Source organism: Thalia democratica, chromosome 2 (genome assembly GCF_965202585.1).
Source record: "Thalia democratica chromosome 2, ktThaDemo2.hap1.1, whole genome shotgun sequence".
NCBI classification, from domain to species: Eukaryota; Metazoa; Chordata; class Thaliacea; order Salpida; family Salpidae; genus Thalia; species Thalia democratica.
In genome coordinates this window covers 58,232,685-58,247,950 of record NC_139166.1, presented here as the reverse complement: position 1 = coordinate 58,247,950, position 15,266 = coordinate 58,232,685, and the positions used below count along the sequence as shown (strand labels likewise).

Here is a 15,266-nt window from a genome sequence, read left to right as displayed (position 1 = left end):
TTTTGTAAAAATAGTTTTTTCAAAAGTTATATGGTTAAAACATTTAGTATTGCAACAAAAATAGTTTCGACAAATAAAACAAACGTTAATCAATAAACATAATCATAGACAAGCATTTAAATATTTTACTAAAAATCGTGACTTTAACTGTTCTAATCATAAAGCAGCAACGTTAATTTCAAAGTCTTAATTTAAAACGAACAAATGTTGCCATCCAAAACTGTCAACTGAAAAACTCATTTATATATACAAGAAATGTTAAATAACTTGAATAACTCCCTAACAGCCGCGTACTGGGTCACCAACCCCAACAACACGGTAGTCGGCAACCACGCGGCCGGCGGAACCCACTTCGGGTTCTGGTACCGGATGCACAGGAACCCGGACGGACCCTCCTACACCCCTGACGTCTGCCAGCAGAAGGTGGAACTTGGTATTTTCAGGAACAACACGGTACACTCGCACGGGTGGTTCGGGCTGTGGGTGTTCCAATCGTACTTTCCCGTGGTCGGCAGCAGGTTTGAAGTAATTGTTGTTTGAACAAGAGAAAGGCTGGTTGTTCGTTGAAAAAAGTGTATTTAGCGTTTCGTGTATGTTCACTGTAAGGAGATTAAGGTTAAAAGTTATGATTGCTTGAAGTACCAACATAAAATAAGAACTTTGACTCCTGAACGTATTTTTTAGCAGCGCAATGACGAAACCACCTAAAACATAAAGTTTACTGCCAACTTATTTCAAAAAGATAAAAATCAATGTCTACATTACACTTTAACTTTTAAACCTTCACAAAATCCTAAGAGATATCATCCAAAATAAAACACTTTCATTGTATTTTTGTATAAAAAACTTCTATTTAGGTGCCTTGAAATTAAGTTTATAATCTTTTCAAATTTCAATATCAACTTAAAGTAAGTTTAAATACAAAATCCACGCTTCATTAATGCTTTTTCGATCGTTAAAGTCGTGTTGGGTAAAAAAAGTAGAATCATAAAAATACTAACAATACATGATCAAGTTCCGTCACACAGCTGCTCTGGAACGGTTAAATAAACTCAACAATTATAAAATCACTTATTTTGATTAACCATTTTCCATTCAGCTGCTCGGGAACGGTCCCCTCACCGGCCAGGTTCCACTCCCTGACGACTTGGAACAGCGAGAAGGGGGCCGAGTGGGTGGACTGCAGCGCCATGCAGTTCCACGACTTCGTCATGGTCAACAACGAGGCCGCCTCCATCGACATGAAGTTCATCAAGGGCACCGGGTACGGTTACGAGAAAGGGGCGATGGTGAAAGGGGGGCTGATGGTGGGCCACGCCTCCATTTCTCCCAGCGGGTTTGAAACCCGCGTTGCCATGGTGAGCTTGAGAACTCACAGTTTTGTCTACTTTAAGTTTCAGCAAACTTTAAGTTCTTAAAATTATTAAAACTAAAAAAAAATTGAAAAATGATCTTTTAAAGTTGCAAAGGCGTGTTGGTTGAAAGTTTTTATGTGAAGATGTATTGTTTTATAAACGATAATTATTGTTTATTTTTCAAGTATTATTAATTGATTTTATTTGATTTACTCTTTTGCTATTTTATTCGAGTTTGTTTATAAAAGCTAAAACTCTCTACCTATCCATTGTTTTTTTGCTCAGAATCAATAAACGAAAAAATTACTTTTAACAACAGAGGTTGCCGCTGTCACCGGGGTTGACGGTAGAAGACGTGGAATTTCACAACTTCAACAGGGGAGGTGTGGCTTTCCAAATGACAACAATTGACGGTACTTGCACTGAACTGTGCGGCGGTTTCTACTACGTCATGAAAGGTTTTATTGTTTATGTTTTGTAAAAATCGTTTTCAAAGCTATAGAGTTTATGTCGAATCGCCTAAACTGAACCAATTATTTTACTAAGCACCACCTGTTTAGTATAACTGGTTAAAATAAGCTGTTTTAGAAAGTTTTTACAAAAAGATTGTTTACTGACTTAAAAATGAATACAGGTTTGTTTATCTAAGCATGGCTGCTTTCATTGTTAAAACTTTCCAACCTATCATGCAAACTTTTTCAACTAGCCTATAATCTATCTTAATGTTCATTAAAATATCAGGGTTATCATGGACGAACGTGAACAAAAAAGTTCATTGGAAGTTTGATCACGAGGGCGTTCTTCAGGACGAAGATGGATCTCTGACGGGATCCGCGCCAGGATCCAAGCTGGTACCGCTCAGCGGCATCGTCAACTCTTCCGACTGCACGGTTTGTTGAATCATAGCTCATTTACTTGCGCTTCACTTCTTTTTTGATGTTTTTTTGTCAATTGTTATAAGCTTTGTTGGAACGGCTAGTAATGTGTTTTGCTTAAATTTCAAAAAAAAAAAAAGTGTATACATTTATAGGTGAAATGTAAGGAAATAAAAATAAAAAAATGGTTAAATGAATAGTGAATAAACATGTGAAAAGTAATAAGCGCTATGCTCAAAATATTCTATGTTGATGTATTTTTTTCTAACAGAAACTTGAGGGTGTCGAGTTTTCAGGGGGCAGTTTCTCTTCTCTACTCTGCCCTCCAGAGACAAGATTTCACAGGCTGGCCATGATGGGGACCATCCCAAGATCGCTTCTCACCAAGGATCTTCTCCTAACTAACGAGTTCGGCACCTCCTCGGTCACCTACGCCCCCAAAAGAATGACCCACAAACCAGGTTTGATATTAACAAATGAAACGATAAAATATTTATGCAAATTGTTTAGAACAATTTTTAAAACTGTTAAAAAATTATTTGTAAAAATTGAAATAATTTCAAAATCGAATAATTTAATTAAAATTGAAAATTTTTTTAAAGGTTGGATGGCGTTGTTGTACAGTAAAAAGTTGCACGAAATAAACTGGAGGGGCGCGGACGGGTTCACCAATATTTCTTACACTGCCAAGTACTACGACTTCATGCCGGGCGATTACGTCATAATGAGGCATGAACTCGAATCCGCTCCTGACGTGTTAGTTTATTATGTAATTGGTATTTGTTAAGTTGAAAAATAGTATAGTGCAAAATATTACTAACAAGTTGAAAAACAAATTTGAAACCATATTAAACCTCAACGCAGCTCTGTTCAAATGAAAGAAGCCTCAAAAAAGTATAACTGAAAAGAAAATTAACATTGTTATCATAGAATACATAACAAAATATTAGAGTGGATTTGGGCCCGGCAGCTGTGGAAGTGGGTGACACGGTGCCACTGACGACCGACAGCGAAAACTTGGACTTCTACTTCGACCCGCTGACGAAGAACCTGGACTACAAGGTGGGCAACACGGAAGGGGGCAAGAAAGAGAAAAGAGCTTTGGAAGTTGTCGATGACAATATAAAGCACGTTGCAGTCGTACCAAACATTTACCGGTCAGTTGTATTATATATAAGTCGGTGAAAATTATAAAGTTTGATTTTCAGTAACGGAAAGTTTGTTTTAGTAACTTGTTTGCATAACTTATTTGCATTATTAAACTGTTAAACGGGTCATTTTTTAAACCTTTTGTTCAGTGACCTTTTGCTGGAAGAACTTTCCAATCGAAAAGTTCTTTTTACGTTTAGTACAAATTTAAATACAAATATTTCAGTTGCAAGAACGCGGGATGCGTGCCGGACGTGGGAGGCGACGCGGTGCCGCCGGGAAGGGAAACCCCCGAGAACGCGTTCAACTGGAGCAACATAACGTTTCCCTCCAGTGGCAGAAATAAGAGGGAGTTGGGACACCCGTGCGTTGAAATTACCGTCAGTTTAGCTTGATTTGTTAAATTTTTATGTTATTTTTTAACTAAGCACATATTACATAGTTTAAAAATACAAACTATATGCAGGTGTTCAATACAAGGAAGGTACATAGTTTTAGATTTTTATTCCACTTAAATTTAAACTTTACATAGTTGTACATAAATAACTGAGTCAAAGTATTGTCCAAAAGTTTGCGTTTTATTTTACGTTTGAGTTATTCAAAACGATTTTTATATTCACACAGACGGATGGAGACTCGTTGACGGTTGAAATCCTCAGGTCTGCAGATGGCATCGACCTTTGCTGGTGCCTGGTTGACGTGGCAACGGTCGAACTGACCCATCTGGTCGTCAAGGGGGTGGTCCAGTTCAAACCGGATGTCGACTTCGAACAGTTCACTTTCAACGCCACCACCATACAAGTTATCGTTAGTCAACCTTTTATTTTTTTTTAGTTTTATTAAATTTTTATTGCGGTAATTGTGAGAAGTGTTTACAATTTGTTTTCTGAAATATTTTTATTGAAAAAGAGCCGTTAGTAGTGTTTATTTTTGAGTGTAATTTTTGTTATTATTTTGGTTGAAAACAGTTCAATTAAACAAGTGTTAGTCAAGTATTACAACGATTAAACTACAACTGTTTATACCAGTTTGATCGTATACGAAGAATAATGTTTTTCAAATTTTCCTAAAAAATTAGATAAATTTTATTGATTAACTCAATAACACCTAAAAGGCGTTATTAAACTTTAAGATAAGTTTTCTGGTTGAGGTGTTTAAAGTGCTACAAATGTAAATATATAAAACGTTTTTTCTACCAGGGTGGTCGACTAATTGCCGGTCACGTGCCTGAAGATCCTTTCCTGAAAAAGCTGACAATTAATTTGGCGGGAGAAAGGTCTGATACAGTTGAAGAAGTCGACTTCACAGGTCAGTTGAACATGTGTCTAATAAAAAAAAAAGAATACTTTATACATATCTTGTGCTTGGTATTTTAAGTTAATGTTAAATTTAATTAGTACAATTATAGCCGTTATATTAAATGATATATAATTTTCTTCTTTTTTAGTTATAATAATAAATTTAAATGTTATTTCGTATCTTCAATTGATAGACGTTCAGACATATTCGTAATATCAGAGGCATACTGATCAAAGATAATTAGTCATTTTAAATTAAATGCATTTTCACAGGTTTAACCCTTACGAGTATGTTTGTAGAATGTTACTCTTATACTTTTATTATACTTTGATATACTTTTATACTGTTATCTGTATAACAGTATAAAAGTATAAGAGTAACATTCTACAATATGCACTGATAGTATATTAATTTCAACAGGAGTAACACTGGGCAGGAAAGCGATCGGTTGCTTCGGAGGGTGCGATTTCCACGGGATCCACCACAACGTTCATTGGACGAACCTGGAGGAGACAGTTGAGGCGGGAAGTGCCAGCATCAAGCTGACGGAAGAAGTGGAATGGAACGTGGGAGACGAAATTGTTATAACCACTACGAGCTACGCGTTAGTTTTGTTAATCGCACAAGTGTATGTTCTTACTGTTTTGTAAATATAAGCTGATGTAGTCATTCAACTGTTCTGTTTTTACCTGTAGATATTTGTTGAAACTATTTAATTGCAATATTTAAATACTCAAATTTTAAGTTTTGTTTGAATGCATTTACACGAAGCTTTCAAATTTCAAAGACTGTGAATAAGCAAGTGAAAATTTAATATGAACTAAGGAAACTATAACTTAAACTTTTCTGATTTTTTTTTTGATACGTTACAGTAAACTAATTATATGCTTTTTGACTGCTTTTGTGTCTTGTGTTAAAACAGTTAAAGAGAGCCTTACTAAAAATTTCTATAGATTTTTTTAATACGACAAAGAAGCAAATAAATTTATTTGAATAAGGTCAAACCAAACTGAGAAGCGGGTGATCGTGTCGAAGTCGGGTGCAGTGTTGGGACTGGACTCGGCGTTGGAGCACAGGCATATGGGAGAAACTTACACTATTAACGGCAGGACATTTGACATGAGAGCTGAAGTCGGCCTGCTTACCAGAAACATCAAGATTGTTGGTTAGTTGTTTAGTTTGATTTGTTGAGAAAAAAGAGGTTGCTTTATTAATGAAAGAAATTTACTTTGAAGAAGGTGATAATTTTCAATGGGCGTATAAATTTTAGTAAGCTTGCTAAATAGTCTCATTTTGTTGAAGTTATAATCGGAAACATGCTAACAATACATTTACAATACTTTGTTTTGATTAAATTTTGTTTTTAGTTTTTTGTTATAGAAATGCTAATTTTTATACAAACAGCTTTAACTTGAAACATGTAGTTATTTTGATATCTCTAAAATTTTAAATAAATTACTAGAAAGTTTAAATTTTTTTAATTTTTCTAATATAAAGAACATAAAAAAACGCTAAAATATTATCTACAAAGTTATCAAAAATATGGATTTTAATTTTTTATAAATATTACGTCACCATAATAAATTTTAGGAAAAGAATACGACACGATAGACAAAGACGCGTTTGGAGCTCGCGTTTTGGTGGGATTTATTCCTGCTGCTACAGATATCTTTGGTTTGTTGTTATAATTAAATATAAATAGCTACTAGGACAAATTTCACGTTATGTAGATTAACAGTAAAAAATAAATTTCGATGTAAGTTTTGCCTCATGAAATAAAAATTGCGATATTAGCTCATGAATTTTGAACATTATTTTTAAAATTTTAGTCAACTTAAGTAGTATAATAATTAATGAAATATTTAAAATGATTAATAATGTTTATTAGGTGCTTTTTTTGTACTTTAGGTTGGGGCCGCTTCACCAACGTGGAGTTTCACAGGGCCGGCCAGGAGGGTTTCACCGAAACCTACGACCCCAGATTCGCGTTGTCGTGGGTTAACACGGGACCCGTGCTCGGCGCGAGGCCCTCGTTCGTCGAGGGGTGCAGTTTCCACGACAGCTATTCCACGGGTATCGGTGTTTTCGGGGCGCAAGGGATCGAAGTGAGGAACAACATCGTACACAGGCCGATTCACGACGGTTTGAGCTAAAACTTGTTTCGTTGTTTTACAAGATTTAATTTTATAGCTTAATTGTTGTTTTTAAGCATGTTATACACTATAGTGCGATGAAATAACAAAAAAAAACATCTAAGTACTTTTAAATTTAAATATAATTTGTTATAAAAGATGACTAGTGTTGTTTTGATACAGGTATAAGGATAGGAGGGGATGACATTGTCGTGGAGCACAACCTGGTGGCTCAAGCCATGCTGAGGGGAGCTTACTGGGACCGGTTCGAAAATAGAAACAACCTGGTAAAAATACTTGAGAGTTGTACAAGATTTTCAAAAATGACTTTAAACTGGACTCAGTCATAATTATAGAATTTTTACACTAATCACGAATTTCATTCAGGATTGGCACGCGAGCTTCAAGCTGGTAGAGGGCAGGAACACGACGCTTGTTAACAACGTGGCGGCCGGGTCAGAAAGGCTCGGGTACAGGACCAACGGGCAGGACTGCGACGCCGAAACTAAATGGAGCGGTCGGTTTTTTTAAAAGTCATTATACTCAAAAATTAAAATTTTCGATCTTCATTGGACAAATAATTTCAATTCTTGTAAATATATCAATAAAAAAACACTTTTATCAACAAATAAAAGAAGTTAATACAAATGTATCAAAGAAACCAATAAAGTTCATAATAAGAAAGGTAAATAATAATTAACAAACTTGATAATAAAAAAACTTTTTACAGGAAACGTTGCGCACGGGTGCTTGCACGGAATCCACATATTCAAGGGGGATGAGAGCATGAAGTGCGTCATTTTGAACGGATTCACAGTTTACAAGAACTGGGACTTTGGCGTTTACCACCAGACGCCGTCCAACGTCGTGCTGAAAGACACCATCATCGCAGATTCATGGGTGAGATTTTGTGTGGTAAAGTTTCGTAGATAAATTGGTACTTTTAAAATATATTAACAAAATAAATATTTAAGTTTTGTAGTTGGTTTTGATTAGTTTTTATATTTAAATTTTTAATAGCTTTCTACTAACCCTTCCATAGAATACAGTTATAGAGCAATCGTTGTTTCTTAAAGTCATTTATAAAACCAAAGGTATGAACCTTTAACAAACTTGAAAACCGTATAAAGGACAACACACTAACTGTAAGCTATATAAGTCAAAATTCAAATTAAAAACAATGAAAATTTCCAACAGCACATGGACTACACGCCACTGGTGTACGGACCTCCGTCTCTTTCCCACCTGTACGAGGACAAGTACGCTCGAGTGGAAAACTTGCTGCTGATCGGGCGAAGCGACCATTTCGACGAGAGCGTGGACACCATGGACGAAAGCACGGACAGAAGTTTATTAATCCGCCACGTTTCACCGTTAGTTGGCGTTGTTGAGTCGAAAAACAAGTTGACGTGTTTAAAAGAAAACCATCTGGTATTTCAAAAAATGAATTATACTATGTAAAAGCTTTTAGACTTGAAAATTATCAATATTTTAAGTATATTTAGTATACGAAATGTTAGTTTAAAATTTCAAATTGAGTTATAAGGCTTTCATAAAAACTTGTTTTAGTAATATACACTATTTGACTAGAAAAGCAACCATATACTTAAGTATATGTCTAAAGATTTAAAATTTAACTTTTCTTGAAGGTTTGAACTTTAGGGTTATTATAACATGTTAGAGTAAATCAGGGTTTCCCAAACTCATTTACTAAATCGCCCCCTTTTCAGAAATTTGAATAATAATCGCCCCCCACGATTTTAAAAAGTAGTTTTTCTCTTAAGTACAAACTTTTGAGCCAAAAAAGTTGTGTTCGAAATGTAATTTAGTCTGGTATTTCTTATACACGCACTTTTGGGCTGTGTTCAAAGTAGTTTCCAGGGCTTAAGAAAATAAGGTACTGTTGTTTTCTTATAAGCCCAGTAAAGTGTATTAAAATACTTAAATATTAAAAAGCCTTGTGTAATAAGTAATCAATCCTGTTTAAATATGAATTGTTTTGTAACTAATGAAACTTTTAGGGTAGTGGTGGACAACTTTTGTAGTCAGCAATTCATATTTACTAAAAAATCTTTTCTTGTTTCAACTCGTTAAAAAAATGTAATTGCGGGCTGCATAACTTAAAAAAATAACATATAGAAAACTAAAAAACTCGAGCATAATTAAGATAAAATGATTTATGATTTACTATTATTGTGATCTAGGAAATACTAAAGTAACTGAAAATCAAATTGAAAGTGTATTTCAAAATCATAAGCATCAAAAAACTAAATTTTGTTTATTTTGCACAAGTAGTTCCAAGTTACTTGGCGGGTCGAAATTTGATTGGATCTGGACCGTAAGTTACCCATCTGAAATCTTAACTGAAACCTGACATTATAACTATCTCTCAATTAACGAATTTCGGACATTTTGAGTGAATACTAAGTAACTTATTTAAGCCGCACAAAATACTTAAATTATTTTATAATTATTAAATAGGTATAATAAATAGGTATATTCTAAATTATCTATATCAGAGATTCAAAAACTATAAAAGAATGAACAGATTTTTTTAAACATAATGAAATAGATATTAAAACATTATTGCTGATCCAGTTTTAGGAAGTTTGACCGACTGGTTGATTATCTCACTTGAAAAGTGTGTTTATAAATAGCTTCTGTTAATGCAGTAAAATTATTAATTTCAATGCTGAGATATATTATAAGCAAGTAAGTTGAAAAATTAAAAATTCAATTCTAAACTTTTTAAACTATATGTTTTCTAGTAGAATACCATTAAATAGTATTTGACTTAAAATAACCTTCAAGAAACTAAACCTTAATTTTAATTTTTTTTTCTTCATTTAAATTCAAAAAAAATCAAATGTTTTACAGTTAACTTTGTGAACAGAAAGTAATTGATTAAAAAAATCTTTTAGTTGTGTTAAGCTTTCTTTTGTAACTGTAGCAGTCTTTTTGATTGCTTATTTAATACCGTTTAATTTTATTTTTTCTCTAGTTATTAGCCTATTATAACTTACCAGAAGAAAATAGTGAAAAACTAAAAGCTAGTGTTCAACTATTAAAATAAATAACATATTTTAATTGCTTATATATAAAAATTAAATAAAACAAAAAAAGTTGAATTAATAGTTTAAAATTATTTAATATATAGATTTATTAACAGTAATAAATCAAGTTAGAAAATAAATTTGAGTTTAAATATCTTTTAAATGAAAAATTTTAAGTCATTTCAAATAGAGACATCAAATCTATACTCTTTTAAAACCAAAAATAATTTTTGAAATAAAAACTTTAATGGTTATCAAAGTTTTTTTATTGCTACAGATTAAACAAGTAATAACAAAAATATGTCAAATAAATTTCTTTTAAACAAATACTTTAACCACTATGCTATAAAAACTTTTAGTGTAATGTAAATCGACAAATATAAACTACAAAATTAACCAGGTCAAATCAAGCTATTAACATATTTAAAACATAAAACATTTTATAAATACAGTAGACTTCCTCTTCAATTCGAACTTTGAACAAAATAAAAAAGTGTAAACTCAAAAATTATTACCATTTTTTTTACAAAATGATAAAATTAAATATGTTATATGCAATAACGTTATGAATGAACATGAAATCAACTAAAACATAAAACAAACATTCATAAAAAAAAAGATTTATATAAGCTATTAAATATTGTGTATTTTTTGTTTTAATAATTTTTAATTAGTAATAGACTTTATTTAAGTTATGTTTAAGAAAGTATAAGTTTGCACTTTTTTTGGGTAAAAAGTGCGAACTCAAGAGGAAGTCTACCGTAACTAATATTTATTAGACATTATGCAAACCTGTTATAGAATAAATAACTTAAAAAAAAATTTTAATATAAAAAGACTACTTAAATACTATACAAACCAGGTTAAACAAGAAGTATTTTAAAAGATCAATTAAATAAATAAACCTTCATAAAATAATATCTGCTACTGAATTCTAATATAATGCGAAGGATGAGGTTCATGAATGCTTGCAAGTTTTTCTAATCTGATTCTAAATCAGTCAAATAGAGCCTTAAGTCACCTCTTTTATAAATATCTAGATTAGATATTTTGCTCAAGATGTTGATAACTAAACTGAAAGCTTTCTTAACAACATAGCTAGAAGGAAAAACTATACACAACAATCTAAATTCCTCTCAAATGATTGGATACTTTTGCCTTAGTTTTTGTTGAGTCCAAAAGCTTTCATTTCGTTGTTTGGAAAAAATTACTTTAAGTTCAAGGCCAGTTTGTAAGTCAGAGAAGGTTTTCTGTGAGTCGTTTACTTTAAAAAGATCTGCCACGAAGGGATCCATATTTTTATCTATATGATAGCTTTTTTGTGTCAAATCCAAATTTTACTACTTAATATGTTGAAATTGTTAAAAATTCCAAGTTAAAATTTTTTTTTGCCTAAATTGTCAAATTCCAGGTTTTTCTAGGTAAATTGGCTGTATAGTTTTATTTCTTAGTCTCACTTAATGACTTTTCAAAAAACAATTGGAAATATCATGAGTAGAAAACATAGTTTTTTAAAAGCCATTTATGATCCTAAATTACATATATGTAAGGTTAAAAAATAGTTAAATGAGTTCCGATCGTCTATGATCTATGTAAGTGTTAAAAAAATATATAATTGAAAATATGTAATTAACTTGAAAGCAGGAGTCATAAGTACTTGATTTTTTCTCTATATTTTACATAAACACAATAAACTTTTTTGTTTAAGTTTTACCACAGGGTCAAATATTTAATAGCAATCTAAAATTAGTAAAATAGCAAAATAAAAAGTAAAAATTTTATGACAACCCAAAATTTTAAAATCGCCCCCTTTTCGCCCCCTTACTAGTTATCGCCCACCCTTTCGCCCCCTTGCTAATTATCGCCCCCCGAAATACTAAAATCGCCCCCAGGGGGGCGATATCGCCCACTTTGGGAAACCCTGGAGTAAATAGTTTAACTGTTTCAAAACTTTAAATTATAATTAGATAAGTTGCAAATGTTCAAATTGATACTTCAATTCCTAAAAAATACAAAAACATGATTATACAAATGATTAATCGAAACACAAACTAGACAAAGAACTTAAACTTTTAATTAAATAAGTTTCAAACGTTCAAGTTTTACTTATTTATCTAAAAATTGAAAAAGAACTTATATAAAAATAACTATTTAGTTAACTGTTATTAATTAATTGTACTTCATAGGACGGCGAGCAAGAAGCCACCGAGGTCGCAAACAGGAGGCAAGGTAGGAATATTGCTGCCGTTGTTTCAGAGCGGGCTGACGGGCGCGCCCGACAAGGGCTGGTTGAAAAACATGAACTACCCGGCAATCAGGGGAAAACTGGAAATACACAGTTGGTGTTGTGTTAGAATAAGAAAATATTCACGAGTGCTATAACTCTATATGTTTCATTTTGATAACTTTGATATTTTGTTTATGTTATTTGAAAAATAATTTGAAAGAAAATATTTATCAATTAGAACAACTGAACTGGTCATTTTTTATCAAATATAACCATTTTTCATTATATAATTGATTAATTTCATTAAATTGTTCAAGTAGACGTTTAGCTACTTGACGAAAAGTTATATACTTTCCACTTACTTATATTCCCTAAACAAAGACATTTATTTATTCAGACTCTACGTTCTACGGTTTCAATAAGAACTCCGAAAGTTCTAGGGACCTGGTGTTCCAGTCGAGCAAATCCAACGAAGACGCTTACCCTCCGACCTACTTGTCACAAATAACACTGGAAAACGTCGAAGATGACTCCATCGTGCTGTACTTGCGACCCAGTCTTGGGTAAGTCTTAATTAATTGTCGAATAATTTAGTTAAACAATAATTTCATCAAAATCGTTCCTTTTTAAACAAGTAGTGAACTACTGTAGAAAGACTGTGAACAATTTTTTGTTAATGTAATCAAAACAATTTAGTTTTAATTTATTGGACTATTTGTAATTTTGATGCTCTTGACAACTAGCATTTACATAAAAACATTAGTAAGGCGCTTTTACATTACTTTTTATAGAAATAAGTTAAACAAATACTTTATTTGTAAATGTTGAACAGTTTCATAAAACTACTTATAACGTCCTTGCATTTACCCAGCAAGATAAATCCGTCTGATTGCGTGGACATGGAGTGCGACGCCCACAAAAACGTCCTGATCAAAGACACCGACGGATCCCTGCTCGGATCACCGGGATCAATCATTCCCGATGTTAGCACATACTATTTTTATTGACTACTATTGGTTGCTGTTGGTTATAAAAGTATGGTGTTTTTTTATCAATGAGTGTTAAAAGAGTCTTGTTAACTACAGATTACCACGAAAATGACGTTTATTATTTTACGTTCACTAATGCAGTAAATGATTTTCTGCAATTGTATAATCGATAATAAAATTTAAGGGTTGCATACAGTTCAAAAAAAAACTATCTAAAAATATTAATGTTATAAAGGCCGCATACGGTTGGGACGACAATTCGATGAAGCAGAGGGGTTTGGGAGATTACAGGATTCCAAAGACGATGCTGACGAGAACAAACGGGAGCAGAATACCCGTGGAAGATATAATTGATCACAGAGGTATGTTAAAACAGTTGTTGCCTTATATTTTGTTTTTAAACGATGAACGTAAAATAGCTTCTTTCTTTAATTTTTTAGTAAAATGTAATTTTTTTAATTGCTTAAATTAAGTTGAAACTCTATGTAGCTTTCATGCTTTTTATACTTTAAAAATTTGTTTTTTAGGATTTTTGAACCTCGTAAAATTTAAGCACCACCATTGCACTTGCCAAACATGTCTCAAAAAATTGCTGTACATATCAAGTTGCGGAAACGTTAATACCAAAGCTCAATTGAGCCCATTCAAAATTCAACAGGCATAGTGAACACTGGAAACTGCACGTACAAGGAAAAGTGGCAGGCGTTCGACTGCAGCGGAAACGGCAAGGACTACACGATGCTGGTGATCGAAAGCATGGACGAAGACACTGAACTGAGGAGGCTTTCTCCGGTGGCGTTGCTCGGTAACCGCTACATCGATCTCAACAATGGTCAGTTGCCTGGGTTGTTGATAGCTTTAGAAACAGTTGGTTTTTGAAAAATAACAGCCTTGCACCTATTGACACAAATACAAAAAATTACAAAACTAAAGCTAAAAAACACAATTTTAACTTTTCAAAACATCCGTTGGTACTACAAACATATTTAATTTGTTTCTTTCATAGGACCAATGGTTGGTGCACTAAATAAATAAATGTATAGTCTAAAGCAGTGATTCTTAACCAGGGGTAAATTTACCCCTGGGGGTAAATTCTCTTGCTTTATGGGTAAAGTTTTCTTTTTTACAAGTTATGTGAATAAAAAGTTATTAATTTATTTTTAGTTTTAAAGTTAGTATCTTACTGTAATTTTTTTTTAATTAAACAGACTTTTTAAATTTTACGACTTTATATATTTAATAAGCTTAAAGTTCAAAAAATCCTTTAAATCCTGAAATTAAACACTATTTTGTATATTGAACGTAAACTTGGTAGTTGTTTTCCAAAAATGGGTAAACATGGTAACAATCTTCCCAAAAAGGGGTGAAACATGATAAAACGGTTAAGAACCGCAGGTGTAAAGCAATTTGCTTGCAAAACTTCATACCTCCCTGAACTTTTAATTTGAACAAGTTGACAACCTTCAGGACCGCAAGACCACGGCTGGTGCGCGGGCTACACGTGCCAGAAGCGGCTGTCGACCTTCTTCGCGCTGATAGCGACCGACACCCACTACGACCTCTACTTCACCGGGTACCCGCCGCGCGACCTCAGGCTCCATCTCATCAACGCCGATGAAACTCAAGCCGTCAGATTGGGAATTTAGTCAGTTTGAATGCATGACTTCTTAGTTTGTCTAATTAACAGATATTTCTACTTACTACGAACAAATAATTTTTAGCAACAACAGAGATAACCTATTTTGAGATGTATTTTTGAGCAATTAGTTTTTTACAAGTTTTAAAGTTATGCTTGTACGTTTAAATATATTTTTAATCAATTTTTATGTCATATATGTCTGAAAATAGCTAAAATCATTTAATTTAATTTGAATCTAGTTAATAAATTGTGTTTTACACCTTTTTTTTATCTAAAATGTAGAGTTTTATGTTAAAATAGTATAGATTTAGATTATTTAACATGCTCTTGTATTTATGTACGACTAATACGTTTTTCTTAAATAGCTACCCGAAACCAGAAAAGTTAGATGTATACAAAGCAGATAATTACTTTGAACCAAACGAAAGCGAAATCCCAGACCTTTCAGCAGGTAATTTTATTATATATTCAAATAAAAATATTATACATAAACATGTGTATATATAGTTTGCCATAAAATAAAGTATACCTGCAATAAATCTTATATA

The 15,266-nt window shown here is 32.6% G+C and overlaps 1 protein-coding gene across 1 annotated transcript in view; it reads left to right on the top strand.

Annotated features, from left to right (window-relative positions):
• The window catches only part of LOC145828785 (fibrocystin-L-like), a 49,260-nt gene that overhangs the window by 26,087 nt on the left and 7,907 nt on the right, over positions 1–15,266 (top strand). Inside the window, exons 48-72 of the mRNA XM_082936535.1 lie at positions 287–518; positions 1,100–1,358; positions 1,675–1,813; positions 2,097–2,245; positions 2,502–2,691; positions 2,833–2,986; positions 3,181–3,387; positions 3,606–3,759; positions 4,004–4,186; positions 4,579–4,687; positions 5,099–5,282; positions 5,677–5,843; positions 6,269–6,352; positions 6,587–6,820; positions 6,994–7,097; positions 7,198–7,327; positions 7,541–7,710; positions 8,008–8,183; positions 12,050–12,201; positions 12,488–12,653; positions 12,962–13,073; positions 13,315–13,441; positions 13,738–13,911; positions 14,547–14,724; positions 15,084–15,169. Of these exons, the coding sequence (XP_082792661.1) occupies positions 287–518; positions 1,100–1,358; positions 1,675–1,813; positions 2,097–2,245; positions 2,502–2,691; positions 2,833–2,986; positions 3,181–3,387; positions 3,606–3,759; positions 4,004–4,186; positions 4,579–4,687; positions 5,099–5,282; positions 5,677–5,843; positions 6,269–6,352; positions 6,587–6,820; positions 6,994–7,097; positions 7,198–7,327; positions 7,541–7,710; positions 8,008–8,183; positions 12,050–12,201; positions 12,488–12,653; positions 12,962–13,073; positions 13,315–13,441; positions 13,738–13,911; positions 14,547–14,724; positions 15,084–15,169 (4,020 nt within the window). The remainder of the gene's footprint in view (positions 1–286; positions 519–1,099; positions 1,359–1,674; positions 1,814–2,096; positions 2,246–2,501; positions 2,692–2,832; positions 2,987–3,180; positions 3,388–3,605; positions 3,760–4,003; positions 4,187–4,578; positions 4,688–5,098; positions 5,283–5,676; positions 5,844–6,268; positions 6,353–6,586; positions 6,821–6,993; positions 7,098–7,197; positions 7,328–7,540; positions 7,711–8,007; positions 8,184–12,049; positions 12,202–12,487; positions 12,654–12,961; positions 13,074–13,314; positions 13,442–13,737; positions 13,912–14,546; positions 14,725–15,083; positions 15,170–15,266) is intronic.